The sequence below is a fragment of the Acanthopagrus latus genome, chromosome 2 (assembly GCF_904848185.1).
Source record: "Acanthopagrus latus isolate v.2019 chromosome 2, fAcaLat1.1, whole genome shotgun sequence".
Taxonomy (NCBI): domain Eukaryota; kingdom Metazoa; phylum Chordata; class Actinopteri; order Spariformes; family Sparidae; genus Acanthopagrus; species Acanthopagrus latus.
In genome coordinates, this window is record NC_051040.1 from 15,243,423 (window position 1) to 15,257,205 (window position 13,783).

General features: G+C 46.2%; 1 protein-coding gene across 1 annotated transcript in view; it reads left to right on the forward strand.

The window, feature by feature from the left end:
- grik4 (glutamate receptor, ionotropic, kainate 4) overlaps window positions 1-13,783 on the forward strand; it is a 329,989-nt gene that overhangs the window by 276,911 nt on the left and 39,295 nt on the right. The window contains exons 12-13 of the mRNA XM_037084197.1: window positions 1,017-1,169; window positions 2,477-2,581. Coding sequence (XP_036940092.1) covers window positions 1,017-1,169; window positions 2,477-2,581 — 258 coding nt within the window. The remainder of the gene's footprint in view (window positions 1-1,016; window positions 1,170-2,476; window positions 2,582-13,783) is intronic.

Consider the following 13,783-nt stretch of genomic DNA (forward strand, 5'->3'; position numbering starts at 1 on the left):
TCTGATCCCTGCTACAGAAAAAGATAGTGAGCGCAGAGATGACATGAGAGACAGACTTCCAGAGCGAAACCGAGATGAGTAAATGCCATACCTTTATTAGCTTCGCATCGCTGACATCATTTGATACGGGTTGAATATAACCAGAATCACTGTTGTAACATTTCGCTGTTCACTTTTTTATTGCCGACGGAATGATTTGACTTTATCTGTTCTTCCCGCTGAGACATTACTCCCATATGTCAAACCTAAAATGCTTCGGCTTGCGGCCGTAGTGTCTCCACAGGCTGATTGTGTACACTTTACTGGTCCTAATGTGCAATCAGCCAGTTATGTTGGCCACTTCAAGATTGTAATACATCACAGTTTTGCAGTTTAATGACCTATTGTAGTTCTCTTTGGTCTCCAGAATTTACTATGCGTCCCAATCCCTCTCAGCCCTCTATCAATATCCACCAAACATCAGGACCGTGTCGTCTCTAGTTCCATTACACAGACGCACAGCTCAGACTCTCCCCTGGCTTCTCACGCAAGGCATCGTGCATTTTAATCAAATGTACATAGCAGGCGGCATCGGTAGTGACGATGAGGCTGTTTGTACAGGGGAGATGAGAGGATAGGCTGCCTCTCCCACTGTTTTCTGGCCCTCGCTGTGGGAGTCAGGCGGTAATTGGAATGGTCAGGGTGTGCCAGCTTCATTGGGGATAAGAGACGGAAGGACAGAGTTTCTCCAGGAGACAGAAAGAGAGAAAGAGAGAGAGAGAGAGGTGGTTTCAACGCTGTCAGCAGATCAGAGTCTCTCTAATGATCTAATGGAATAATCTCTCTGCCACTCTGGGGATGGGTTAACCCCTCACTGACCGCTAACCACTAACATGTTACACTCACAGTTTGTGGGCTTCAAGTTTTGTTGCAGCTTTGTGTGTGTGTGTGTGTGTGTGAGAGAGAGAGAAAGAGAGGGTGGGGGTGCGAATGCATAGTGTATTCACCTTCTTCCTCTCCCTCTCTCCCCTCTGCAGCTCTCCTCAGCTCTGCTCTTTGATGCGGTATACGCGGTGGTGGCAGCGGTCCAGGAGCTGAACCGGAGCCAGAACGTTGGCGCCACTCAGCTCTCCTGCAAGTCCTCCAAGATCTGGGAGCACGGCACCAGCCTCATGAATTATCTGAGGATGGTAAGAATGCCCCTGCTTGACTGCTAGACGACCAGGATGGACCACTGCTTACCTTAAAGGAACAATTTGACGTTTTGGGGGGAAAACTGGTTATCTGTTTAAGTGAGCTGGGCAGGAACATTGCATGAAGCTGCAGCCAGAGGTTGTTTAGCTTAGCTTAGCATAAAGGGTCCAAATACATTTACCTGCTCACTAATTAGTAGGTTATATTATGTTATATTTCACATAATCTGCTCTCATTAAGATTACTAGGGTCTAAAATATCTATATAACATGTAGATAGTAGAGAAGTAATGTACATCTCCATAAGCTTGACCTGTCTGACATCATCTAATAAATGCTGCCGCTCTTGTTCTTATAAGTCATTACAAGACACATATGACCCCATGGTCTTGCTACTGTGAGGTTACCAGGTAGTCACTGCACACCGCCAAAAGATAGCCTGGCACGTAACCCCCAGTAAAACAACAGCTGTCATCATCAAACTTTTTGGTACAGATTAAAGAAACATATAGCCTGTTTTCAAGGGGGGCTGGTGAGCAGATTTTGTCACCCTCAGTCATTAGCCAATCAAGCTGTTTTTCCAGCCTTTATGCAAATGTAAGCTGAACAGTTGTTTCGTATTTACCAGACATCGAACTCCCAGCAAGAAATCAGATGAGTGTATCTCTCAAAATGTTTCCCAAGAACTTTTTTTTTTTTTTTTTCCACGTTCGGGTGTGTTTCCTCACTCTCACTTGTGACAACAAGAACGTCACTAACGCTAATTAGATCATGTCAAATAGCTGGACTCAAGATTTTCATCATTGCTTCACGTTCTACGTGTTAATTGGTTATTCCAGAGCCTAGCTATCCTCACTGGCAGTGGATAATAATGTGTCTTCTTTTAAAGATAATACTCCCTATCCACTCGGTCAGTTTATCTTGTCCCCACATCATAGTGAGAGACAATAGAGGAGGAGAGATAAAGATGAGCTGTCAGTGTATAAAATGTGTTTTCCTATTAGGGAGGAATGGATGTAAGGGATTGGGCTATCGAGATACTTAAATGTGACGTGAGTTCGATATCAGACTGTTTGTCTTTCTCTCCCCAAGAAGACGTGACTAATGGCTCTTCTATTTGGCTGTAAATTGAAGATATTACAGCCTCATCTTCCTTTTATTATTCTAAATTTGACATGTTTCAAAAGGCTGACACAGAGCCAGCGGTGTTAATGTAGCCTCCAGTCATATATCCAAAACAGAAGACGCTGAGAGGGAAGCAAGACGGATTTTTAACAGTGTTTTGCTGTCTCTGTGTTGGATAGGTAGAATTGGAAGGTCTAACGGGCCACATCGAATTCAACAGCAAAGGCCAGCGGTCCAACTACGCGCTGAGGATCATGCAGAACAGCAAGGATGGCCTAAGGCAGGTAAAGTAACTCCCAGTGGTACACACCTTACGTCGCGTAGCGTTGACTTTGTGTGAGTCGTGAAGTATTTCTGACGTTACCTGCGCCCCCATTTCCACTGAACATTGTTGCCGAACACAAAGCTCTTCAGCTCTGTCCTGATCTCTGCAGGACGCTGCTCCTGGCAAATGTTTAAAGTTGTGTTTATGGCAGTGATGTAACCGGAGCTGGATCGTACAGCAGGGAGCCGCAAAAGCGCCCAGCAGACACATTTTGGTGCAGACGATCCCCATTATCTCGCTAATAGGGGCGTCGAGGTGCCAGAGGACAACATTAGATATTAGGCCTCTTTGAAGGTGAAAGTGAAGCATTTTTCTACAGAAAATTAATTTAGGTGAAAACAGAAAGGACTCAAACGCGCGAGTTGTGATTCATTGTGGAATGAAAGAACAGTTATTATATTGTTATCTTTACTGTCTTGGCTCACAAAAGACTATAATACATCAGCGGGGATCTGTGGGTGGTGTTGATCAATACCAGTCACTCCAGTACTGCCTCGGTGGATGCCGAGATTTTCAAGCTTCCCACAAAAGCAGCCTTGTTGTGCTCTTTCGTTTAGCGAAAATAGTCGACACGCACCACGAGGCATCCTCAGAGTCTCTTGCCCTGAACCAACCCCGCGCAATCTCCGAAACTGGTCTCCCCTGACTTCTCTGCGCCTCGGTCTCACACCAGGGAGCACTGTTTCAAATGCTTTACAATTTCTTCTAGATTGAACGCATTTACCAGGATTACAGAGACGGGAAGCAGTCAGTAATGAAATCTGACTGACGAGAGGCTTTGAGCAGCCTCCAGTATTGTGTGTTAATGAATGGGCGGCAGAAAAACTGCTGCTCGTGTTTCATCTGCATCAGTCACTCAGAGGGCGGTGATATTACAGCAGGAGGTTACAGCGTTTCATATCAAGGATCAGTATTTTAATATAATGTAAATTATGTGAAAACAAGGCTGGTGCTGATTGGCAATCGGATCTTATATTGATGACTGAAGGGATGATCGACAATTGGTTTTCCCCACATCAATGTTATTTTATATAACTTACCATCAGAACTAAGATATTATAAAAACATTTTCCACCCTACTGTGCATTTAGAGATGTTTCGGGGCCACATTAATCAGCACGAGTGACAAGAGCATTTAAGATTTCCTTGATTACAAACTAGTAGGAAGTCTGTTTTCCATTTCCGCCCTTAACATCAGCTCTCTTGCTCACGAAAAGTTTGCTCTGCCCTCTTTAAGGGCATTTATACATACAGTTTGTGTTGTGATATTAAAGTTAAGATCACAGTGTTAAATGGAACAGGATGCTGACACGTTGTCGCACTAATCACTTGTGTTCACACGTACACAAACTTTAACACAGCTTGCTTCAACCAGCACCGCTGCGGCCAGAGCCGACTGCCCTCATTAAAACGAACGGGATGACTTTGCATTTTTGCTGCACCGTCGCTTGCACAGTCGTCCGTGTTGGAATTTTCACTGCGGTGTAGCTACAATCACAACTGAGCGACCACTCAACCGAAATAAAACCCATCGTCACGAAAAAAATCATCCCGGACATTCTCTCATTTTAATGATGTCCAAACGCTGAAATAGAGAATCGAGGACCCTCCGGTGGAGAGCTGACACGTTCAGGAAGCCCACTTTGGGAACCTGTGCCCAGTAAGGCAGGTAGAGACAAGGACATTGCACCAGATCCAAGAGTGGCTGGGGAAAACCTGTTTGGTGGAGTGATTGCCGAATACTCTCCCATCCATCAACGGCATCTTCAAATGCTCCAGTGGAGCCGAGCCGTCACCAGCAGTAAAACTCTGTGGCTGATTTCCCGGGTAGAAAGTGTATGTTGTCTGTGTGTAATGGGATCAAAGGTAAACACCAGCACAAAAGAAGCAGAGGTCTTTAACAGCTGAGTGACAGAGGAGTGAATCAAGATGGAGAATCTGGCTGTGATTGTGTTTGCTTTTATGATGAAAAAAAAAAAAGCCAGGTAGCTTTAGCTTTAGAAAATATTTATAAAGATAACCTCTTTACATGAGTCACAAAGTTTCCATTTCATACACTGATGTGCTGTGACAGATATGGCTGTGTGTGTGTGTGTGTGTGTGAAAAATCTGTACCGTGGAATAAACTGCGGATAAATAAGAATACACCTAGATGTGAAAATGAACCCTATACCTTAAGAAAAGGGGGAGTGTGTATGAATGAGTTATATGAAGAAAGATACATTTTCGATTTCTCCTGCCAGCCCTGTTTGAACAAGCAGCAAGGCTTTCCATGCTAACAAAGTCTGATATGAGCTGATATTGTCTGTGACATTTCAAAAGCCCTGCATTTATGAAACGGTGGCAGTCGTGGCTCAGAACATGTCTGTACAAAGAAAACAGGTCGTGTGTCAGAAGACAGCTGTTGAGAGCCTTGCGCGACGGAGCATTATTTAAGCTTCACAGTGGCCTTTGGTCAAGAAACAACCAGGACCCGGAGCGTGAAGTGCATCTGGAAACATGCGACCAGTAAAGTTTGCCCACTTTAATTACAACTTTCATTTTCATTCGGCAAAAGGCGAGCGACGACCGAAATGTTTAAGCGACCGTGACATTTAATATTGACATATGTGAACATGCACACAACTCGACTCACCTTTTTGAACCAGTTGCTTAAGCCGACGCAACACACACTCACAACTCACACACATGCTGAAAGGAGCTACACTACGATTGTAACAGAGGATATCGAAGTGGTTACGTCATATGTCAGTTGACCGCAGCAGGGTTGACCCAAGGCTGCCAGATCACTCTTTATTCAAAGTCAACTGCAGTAACAGGATAACTGAAGAGCAGGACCAGGCAAACACAACAGGTGACTGGACTAAAGACTGGACTTATATACGAACTAAACAAGTGAGGGGGGGGGTTGGAGAAAGTAGGTGAAGCTGGGAGCAGAGTGACGTCCGCTGAAAAACATCTGTCACGCGCAGGGGGGGGGAATCTTTGGGTTACCGTGTGAAATGTTTTAAATGGGATTAAAACGGGATGTTCTCCACACGCTCAGAAACTCGACCACGGTGAGACCAAAAATAATCACAAGGTATCGGGTACAATGAAATGAATAAAGTGGCGCGAAGAGTTAAGTCGAGCCGCACCTTGCAGTGAGAAACACACCAAACATCTCCTTCTCTGCTTTTGTCCCGCTAAACCAAAGAACAGTTACTCGTCCTTTTTCTCTGTCTGTCACATCATTAGTTCTGCCTCTTCCATTCAGTCCATACAGTGACGGGATGAAGCCTGACCCTCTGTTCACATCTGTACTTGTTATGTGTGTCCTGTTATGAGTAAATACCACGCAGTTCTCCGGTTTATATACAGTACTTGATGCCGTGTGCTAGTTTTACGCAGCTGGCTCTTTGAATCAGGTTTTCTATAAATGCCAGGACTCAATATTTCACACTTCATCCCGAGGCCTGCTGCTTGATGTAAAGCAGTAACTGTAATCTCTTTAACGTATGCTTTTTCACAGTGCTGTACAGACCTATGCATAGTATTTCCCTGTGCCTGTCCCTCACCCTGACAGCCGCAGTGTGCTTTTCCCTGCCGGCCTGCCTATTGTGTTTTTGCTTTCAGTGCTGCATTATGTATGATGCTTATTAATTTATCGATATTCCGACAAACCATCGCCACTCCGCCGCTGCAGATAGCCGTATCTGTGCTTTCTCATCTACAGCATTTGAAGTGGCCGACGTGATACTGTTACGACGCGGACAATCTCCGAGCATTCACACTGCCGTTTTAAACCGTCTGACCCCTCGGGTCCCGGATGATCTCCGTGAAAAGAAAGGGATCGAGTTCCTGCCGGAGTGGTCGAAAAAAAATCGTACTTAAGCAAGCCGTAAAAAAGAAAAACAGACAGCGGCCCATCTGCCTTTATTAACCTTGTCTGTGGCTCCTCGTGTCCCCCTCTTTATGCTGGCACCGGGCCAGCCAGGCAGAAGGATAATGCTATCAGGCCTAATGTGATGATTTCAAACCAGAAGTATTTTAAAGCAGCCCTGCCAGTTATGTTAATGAGGAGAGGCAAGGTGTGAGACGGGGGGCAGGACGGGGGGCGTTGTTTGTTTTGTTGACTAACACCTCCCACATGCTGTTGAGTTGGGGCTGCTTCAGCCAGGCAGACAACTGGAAGGTGCCAGGGCCTTGGCAGTGATGAGGGAAGTGGCAGCCTGCCCACACACACACACACACACATCGGCAAGCACACACACCTACACAGAGTTTAAGCGGAGTGTTTGCAAGTCAGCACATGACAAGTTGATATTTTGGGTCTTTTGTTAAGTTTAAATAGAGCAGTAGCATCGCAGTCTCAACGCCCACACTGTCTCGCCAGTAAAACGCGCATTAAATCGAGAGTGCTTCCCTTCACAACGCATCCGGAGAGGAGAAAAGAAAATCCACCGCCGACTTCCATCCAGCACTTTTTGTGGAGATAGGGAGCAATGAGGCGTGTCGTACACAGCCTGCCGACCTCCTTTTCTCTCTCCTCCACTTCCTCTCTCCTTCCTCAGTCGGCAGCACCAACCGTCCTCCCTCATCAGGAGCGCTCCGGCTGCACTATAGATCGCCTCACATGTGTGACCATCAGCTCCTCGGGGGGGTTCGACACCCTATAGCCAATCACTGTCACAAATTGAAATTCTCTGGCAGGCATTTTCACACGGTAAAGCTGCCTGCCCCACCATTCTATCTATCTATCTATCTATCTATCTATCTATCTATCTATCCGTCCATCCATTCATCCATCCATCCATTTTCCACTCGTCTTTGTCCGTTCCCTGCGTACTCCGAGTCTCATTAGGTAATCGCTCCCTGCGTATTTGAGCCTTGGTTGTTCCCTAAAGGCAGGTGACATTTCACACGAGGCCACACGACGCCACCCCTGCGCCAACGCTCGGGGATCTCAAAACCGGACCAACACGGTAGCTTATTTTGAAACTGTCTCTTATTTTTTTACAAATACAGCTCGACAAAATGTGTTTCTGAAGACATTTCAGGCGAGGAAACAAACCATGCAGTTGCACCACGTGTTGCCGGGCGCCACAGATTTGCTTTAACGTAGCCAGGATTCACGCCCCCCCCCCCCACACACATCTCTCACTCCGAAACCAGGATGCATTGCACAGCTTTGTTTCGTCGCCTGCCCTTTTGGCTGTCCTGATTATGCGTTTTGGATTGTGAATGTTGGACTGTGGATTTAAGCTTTTCATTTTGACTCTGCAGTTGGGTTCTTTGCCATTTTTGCCAATTGTGACAGAGCACTGCTGCTGCAGCAGGGACGGGGGGAGAATTATTAACACTTCAACGTCCAGAATCCACAGAAATCACAGCGGAAATGGGGTGAAAACTGGCATTTTCCATCCCCATGTGAATACTCTTGATTACTGCAAAGTCATTTGACCTGAAAATGAATGCCAATTGTAGGCTTTCCAACTGCAGACAGACGTTAATGGGGTATTTTTTGTCCATGTGAAAGAGGTTTGATTTTGACTGTAAGCCTGCACCGGTTCTGTTCCTACTGGTTCGGGGCTCTTCATCAACGTTTTAGATCAACTTAAGGGTTGATTTAGTGTAAAATTTTACTTTTGGCACAGAAGGCATTAACCTGGTCGAGCCCCAAAGTGAGACTAATCAAATTCATTTATTCATCCTTTTTTGGTCAGAACTTTAAACCCAGATAATGTTCTTTTAATTTCACTTGTTTGAATTATTCATCACTGAATTCCTGAAGTGCATTCCGGTCCGATGCAAGATTCATCACAGCGAGAGATATGCGCTTTAATACCGTCTGAGAAATGTCTCATCCAGAGCACCCTAAACTACAGTGCAGAGGCAGAAGAGTTTGAAAACGAGCGTTTCAGGTGACAGTTCAGTTAGCCCACCTTATTACCAGAATATAGAGGCAGCATTACGCAATAGTCTTTTATGTGTTCGTTTTTTTGGCAGGCGGGTTAAGTTTCCCAGCTGCTCCTGTTGTTGGCAGCCAGATAGGCCGATGATGACGGTGTTAGAAGTTGGAATCGCGTTGTCCGCTCTCTGGCCGAAGCGTCGCTGGCACCTGTAACCGACAGAGATCCACAGACGAGGCAGGTGGAATGAGAGAGAGAGAGAGAAGAAAGATGAGGAAAGGCGACAAGGAGCTGACAGGCGGAAAGTAAATGAGACAGAATGGGCGTGCGAGAGAAAAAAAAGGACGGAAAGAAAAGAGGGGCTATAAAACTCCAAGCAGTCAAAACCGTATTTCTGCACGTCAGATAACAGCCGGGGCTACTTCTTTTTAGTGCACGTGCACTGCTGTAGCTGTCACCGCACCATATAGCAGCGGCAACGGCGGTGACCTTCACTCCCGTTTCGCGTTGGAGTGACTAATCGTATTATACTAAAGCAATAGGCTGTAATCCTCTATATCCTTTTGCTACGTCTATTCACAAACCAGTGTAATGAGCGAGATAAAGGAGCCTAATGCGAAGAACTATCTCGTGTGTGTGTGCATGCTTGCGCGCGTCTCTGAGTCTATATACTCCAGATGGTGTGAACACGGGGGGTACGCCGTAAAACAGTATCATTCTGGATATATACAAATGGCTAATATAACTCAACCTGTTCCCCGCGAACGCACAGACTGCTCCCTCCTCTCCAGGAGCACCAAAAGACGGAGCCGTTCCCTAACTCGCGCCCTCGTTGCCAGAATGGATTACGCCACTTTCTGTTCTAAGGGACAAGAGAGCTGTGTGTGTCGCTTTTTTGTGAAAGCGGTGCTGACTGATCCAGCGTCGCGTCGGTAAAGAGTGCGTTCGTCTGCATGCGCGCACTACGTGGGTGTCGGGCGCTGGTGGGTTTCGGTGCCAGCGCTCCGCCGCCTGCTTTCTTGGCTTGAGTGCACAAGCATCGAGCCCACCGCCCATCTCTGCGTGTTTAGCAGGGAGCCTTTCTCCAAAACAAACACACCGCGGGCCGCCGGACAGTCGCACCACAGCGCACACTTCCCTGACAGAGCGCTCCAGCCTCTCTGCAGCCCCCTGGCCTCGGCGGACCGGCCCTCATTTTCTGCGCCGAGCTCATTGACAGCCACACTGCCTGTTAATTGGAGGAAGCTGTAAAATCAGTTATCATTGCAGTTTGGGAAAGGCAAGCTGTTGCCTGTTACAGCGCGAGCCTCTGTTGTGTGAGAGTGCAGAGGAGAGGGTGCTATGTAAGCTGCAACAGTGTATTTCTGTGTTTATGTGTATGTGTGTGCGCGTCGCAGGGGGCGAGCTGCAAACACTCTTGGCCGATTCCTGGAGAGAAGAGAATCGCTAATTACATTTTATAATGGAGCCACTTAATCACAGCGTTGGTACAGAAGCCACCTGAGAGAGACAGAGAGAGAAAGGAAAGAAACAGCAGAGGAAGAAGAAGGAGATTTTAAGACAAAGTGTCAATCGAAGAGACTGGAAGAGGCTACAGAGCAGGGAGGAGGTTACAGCAGGACGTGCTGGCCAGAAGTGGAAAAGGCCAAAGGCCAACTCCTGCATGACTCGAAGCAAATTGTTCTCATTATGAAGTTCACAGGTTCGTTGTTCAAGAACAGACTTGGCGTCGATGTTCTAGGACACTCATAATATGTTCTATAGCTTTCAAGGTTGGTGTCGGCGGCTACCAGACGTCAAACTGAGCTGAACGGTCAAAGGAAGCAATCCGTTAGCGCCCACCCTGCAGCTCTTTTGTCCCTCCGGAGTGGCTCCTTTTGGCTTTAACTGAAACATAACATGGAAATGAATAAAGGATGATTTTAAATAATGATTTTTGTTGCAGGCCGAAAATAAGTCTTACATTCTTGAGTGACCGAAGCGTTGGAAAATCTAAGGTTAAAGGACTATTTCCTGCACTCTGGTGTCAAATTAGTTTACTTTGAATTCACAGAAAACAGCAAATTATAATTCACAGGCCAGTGTAAATTGGTATGAAGTCATATTTATCACTTTTTATTCATCTTTATTTATTTTTATTCATTCTTTGTGACTGAGAGAAAAAATGGCGTGGCAGATTTTACAGCCTCTTTCCTTTAAAACTTTACATAGGAGACGGGAATCCTTCATCTCAGGGCTTCTGAAATTTGTTTGACTGCTCCCCTCTTAATCTCTCACTCACTGAGGAAGGATGAGGCCCAGCAGTTTTAGCAGCCTACATGCTGCACAGCACCATAAATAGGTTATGATGACTAAAGGTGGGAAAAAATTGACATAAATTGGGGGAAATATGAGGAAATTCAGGACTCAGGGGGAAACCAGGAGAGCGCATTGACCAACACCGCTGGAAATGTCCACAGCTCTGCTTATAAAAACAACCGTCTCCTACGCTCCTGAAAAACTTTTTTGTTGCCAGAAAAAAACAGCTGGAAATTTATCCAGGTGTCCTTAAAATGATCCAGTGGTGTGACTCCAACTCAGGTTGCCCATTTGGCAGCCTTGTTCACTCCATCTACTGCTGCGACAGGCTGGCAAATAATACAATGATATTCCATGTTTGGTAAGCACGTCAACCTTGGACGTATCCTTGGTCTGCAGAAACGTTAGCTGCTTATATAATATTCAGGTTCTGGGCTGAGGAGGTGGGTCAAAGTAGGCTGCTGACGGCTGCTTTGGACTCACCCCAGCTGAACTCTAAAGGTGCACGTTTTCATCCCATTTTGTTTTTCCACCTCCTTCAAATTCTGCTGCCCCGATCTGAAAATTGTAATCCAATCGACTTCAGTCGGAAACTTGTATTATTATTATTATTTTTTTCCATCACTTCCACTGAGGTAATAGAAAATCTCTCCCCCGAGTGAATGTGCGAGCTGTCCAAACAGCCCCTGACAGATATGCTGAAATAGGAAGAAAAGTGTCCCGGCTCATTCCTTTTTATCAGGGTAGATTACATTTGCTGCAGCATTAAGAGTGAATTACCTGAATACAAAGAAGTGATTAGATTTCTAGCTCAGCGAGAGAGTACCGTGGCCGTGTTTGACACCGCAATCAAATTCATTTGGATTATTTTGCCTCCTGAATAGATTTCACACCTGTTCGGCAGCAGTAGCCGCAGCGCAAACCGTTCGTCCGGCCGATGTGAATAAACAGGACCTCTGTCGGGAGAACGCTCTCTTTAACCTTCATCATGTAGGGTATTGATTTTTCAATGGCGTCATCCTCCCACACGTTTTGTCCCATGTTCTCATTTTTGTGAATCTTTGCGGGTTAGAGATCCTCAATAAACAGTTAAATCATTCACACACGCCCCCCGGTACATCCTTTCCCATTTTCCTGAATTATCATCTCAGCGTTTACAGCCAGATTGTTTTTTTTTTAATAAACTTCACTCCCCAGGTGTCCTTGTGTCAAGGTGCTTAGAGGTGGAGCCGACAAACGGAGGTGGTGACGACTCTTTTTTTATCGGCATCTGCCGCTTCCCCGTATCTGAGGGAACGTTGAGTGCCTGGAATATGGCCGCAAACTCACTCACACACACACACGCTGCACGGGCACCACTTCAATTTGCAAGAAATGATTTGAGCTGTGTTATTTACACAAGACTTCCTCCAGTTAAAGGGTGAATGTGCTCGTTCAATTTCTTTCTCTTTTCTGTCGGATTTATTTATTTCCTGTCAGCTCTGCGCCTATGTTTATTACGGCAATCTGCTTTTTTCTTCCCCTCCCCTCCCCCCTGCCTTTTCCCCCCCCCTGCTCTGAGAACACTATTACTCTAGCTGCCCCCGCTGCTGCAGATGCAGATGCACTCAATTCAATTTCTCTCTGCTACTGCAATGTGAGAGGAGGGGGGGGAGGGGAGGGAGGGACAGGTACGGCGAGGTGAGTGGGGGGAGAAACGGGAAGACATAAGAGGATGAGAGGTGTGGTTTTTGCTCAGCAGGTGGACGGATTCAAGTCTGCCCCCGCCCTTTTTCCCTTCCCTTGAAGGACGTTATCGTAGCGGGTTAGCCCAGCTCACCGCGACTTGGCTCAGATCTCTCTCCCTCCCTCTCTCTGCCTCAGGCTCCAGCAGAGATGAGTACATCTTAACCAGGTCTGGTAGATGTACGGGGTCTCAGACGCCAGAGCCGGAGCTTGAGCGCCTGCCACCGAAGTTAGAGCGAGTCTCGCCCTCTGATCTCCACCAGCTGTGCGGTTTAGACACATTTCAACATATCGACTCGCCGTGTTTGTTCACGGGAGGGAGAGAAAGCCAGACAGAGAGAGAGAGAGAGAGAGAGAGAGAGAGACTCAGTGCGTGTGTTTGTGTGTGTGTGTTACAGCTGCTGTGCGATCGCAGACAGTAATTACAGCAAAGTTTTACAGCGAAGGTGTGGCAGCTGTAATCAGACGTAAAGGTGTTCCAGATGGCCTCCTAAAACAAGGTGGCCCGCTGTTACGTATAAATTCCTCATTTTCGAATCGAGTTTTGCCGCCAATCATTTTATATTTGTCTTTATCGTGATCAGGATTTAACCGCGGCTCGTGCTGAGAAACGTCCTGGGAAACTTGTAAAATGCCAGCCAGTGAAAATCCGTGAGTGAAACGCCCGCTGGAAGTCAACAAAGGACGCGGACAATGTTGACTATTCAGGGGCAGAGAATAGAATGGAAAAGTGCTTTTTTTGCCAGCAGGGGAATAGAAGAAGCGGTGGTATAAATTCAGCGTTTATTTACCAGGCTGTATTGCCTCGCTGTTAAATAAAATTGTCTCCGAAAAAGTTGCAGTTGAGGATCATATCCAGGGAATATAAAAAAAAAAAACCTGCTGGGAAAAGACTGCTCCTCTCGTCTAGGTTCTACATCAGCATTTTATCTTTTTAAATGTTTAACTACTGCTATTCATTTCCTGATAATATTTAAAGTCTGCCTGATAAAGTCTGCATAATATTAACGTGGGATTTGACGAGGATGATGATACAGCACCAAGGTGCTTTTTTGTTTCTTTCTCGCAGGGTATTGTTCTTGGCAAAAGCTCAATTCGAGTACGAGTACATAAAATTCAGCATCATGACGAAAGGCCGGGAAGGTTGGGGAACCCCTGCTGTCAGTCACAGAGGGCAGAGCACCCAGAGGACACAACCGGGAAACCTCGTCTCCGTGAACATAATCCAATTTTCAAAACTCTGTGAA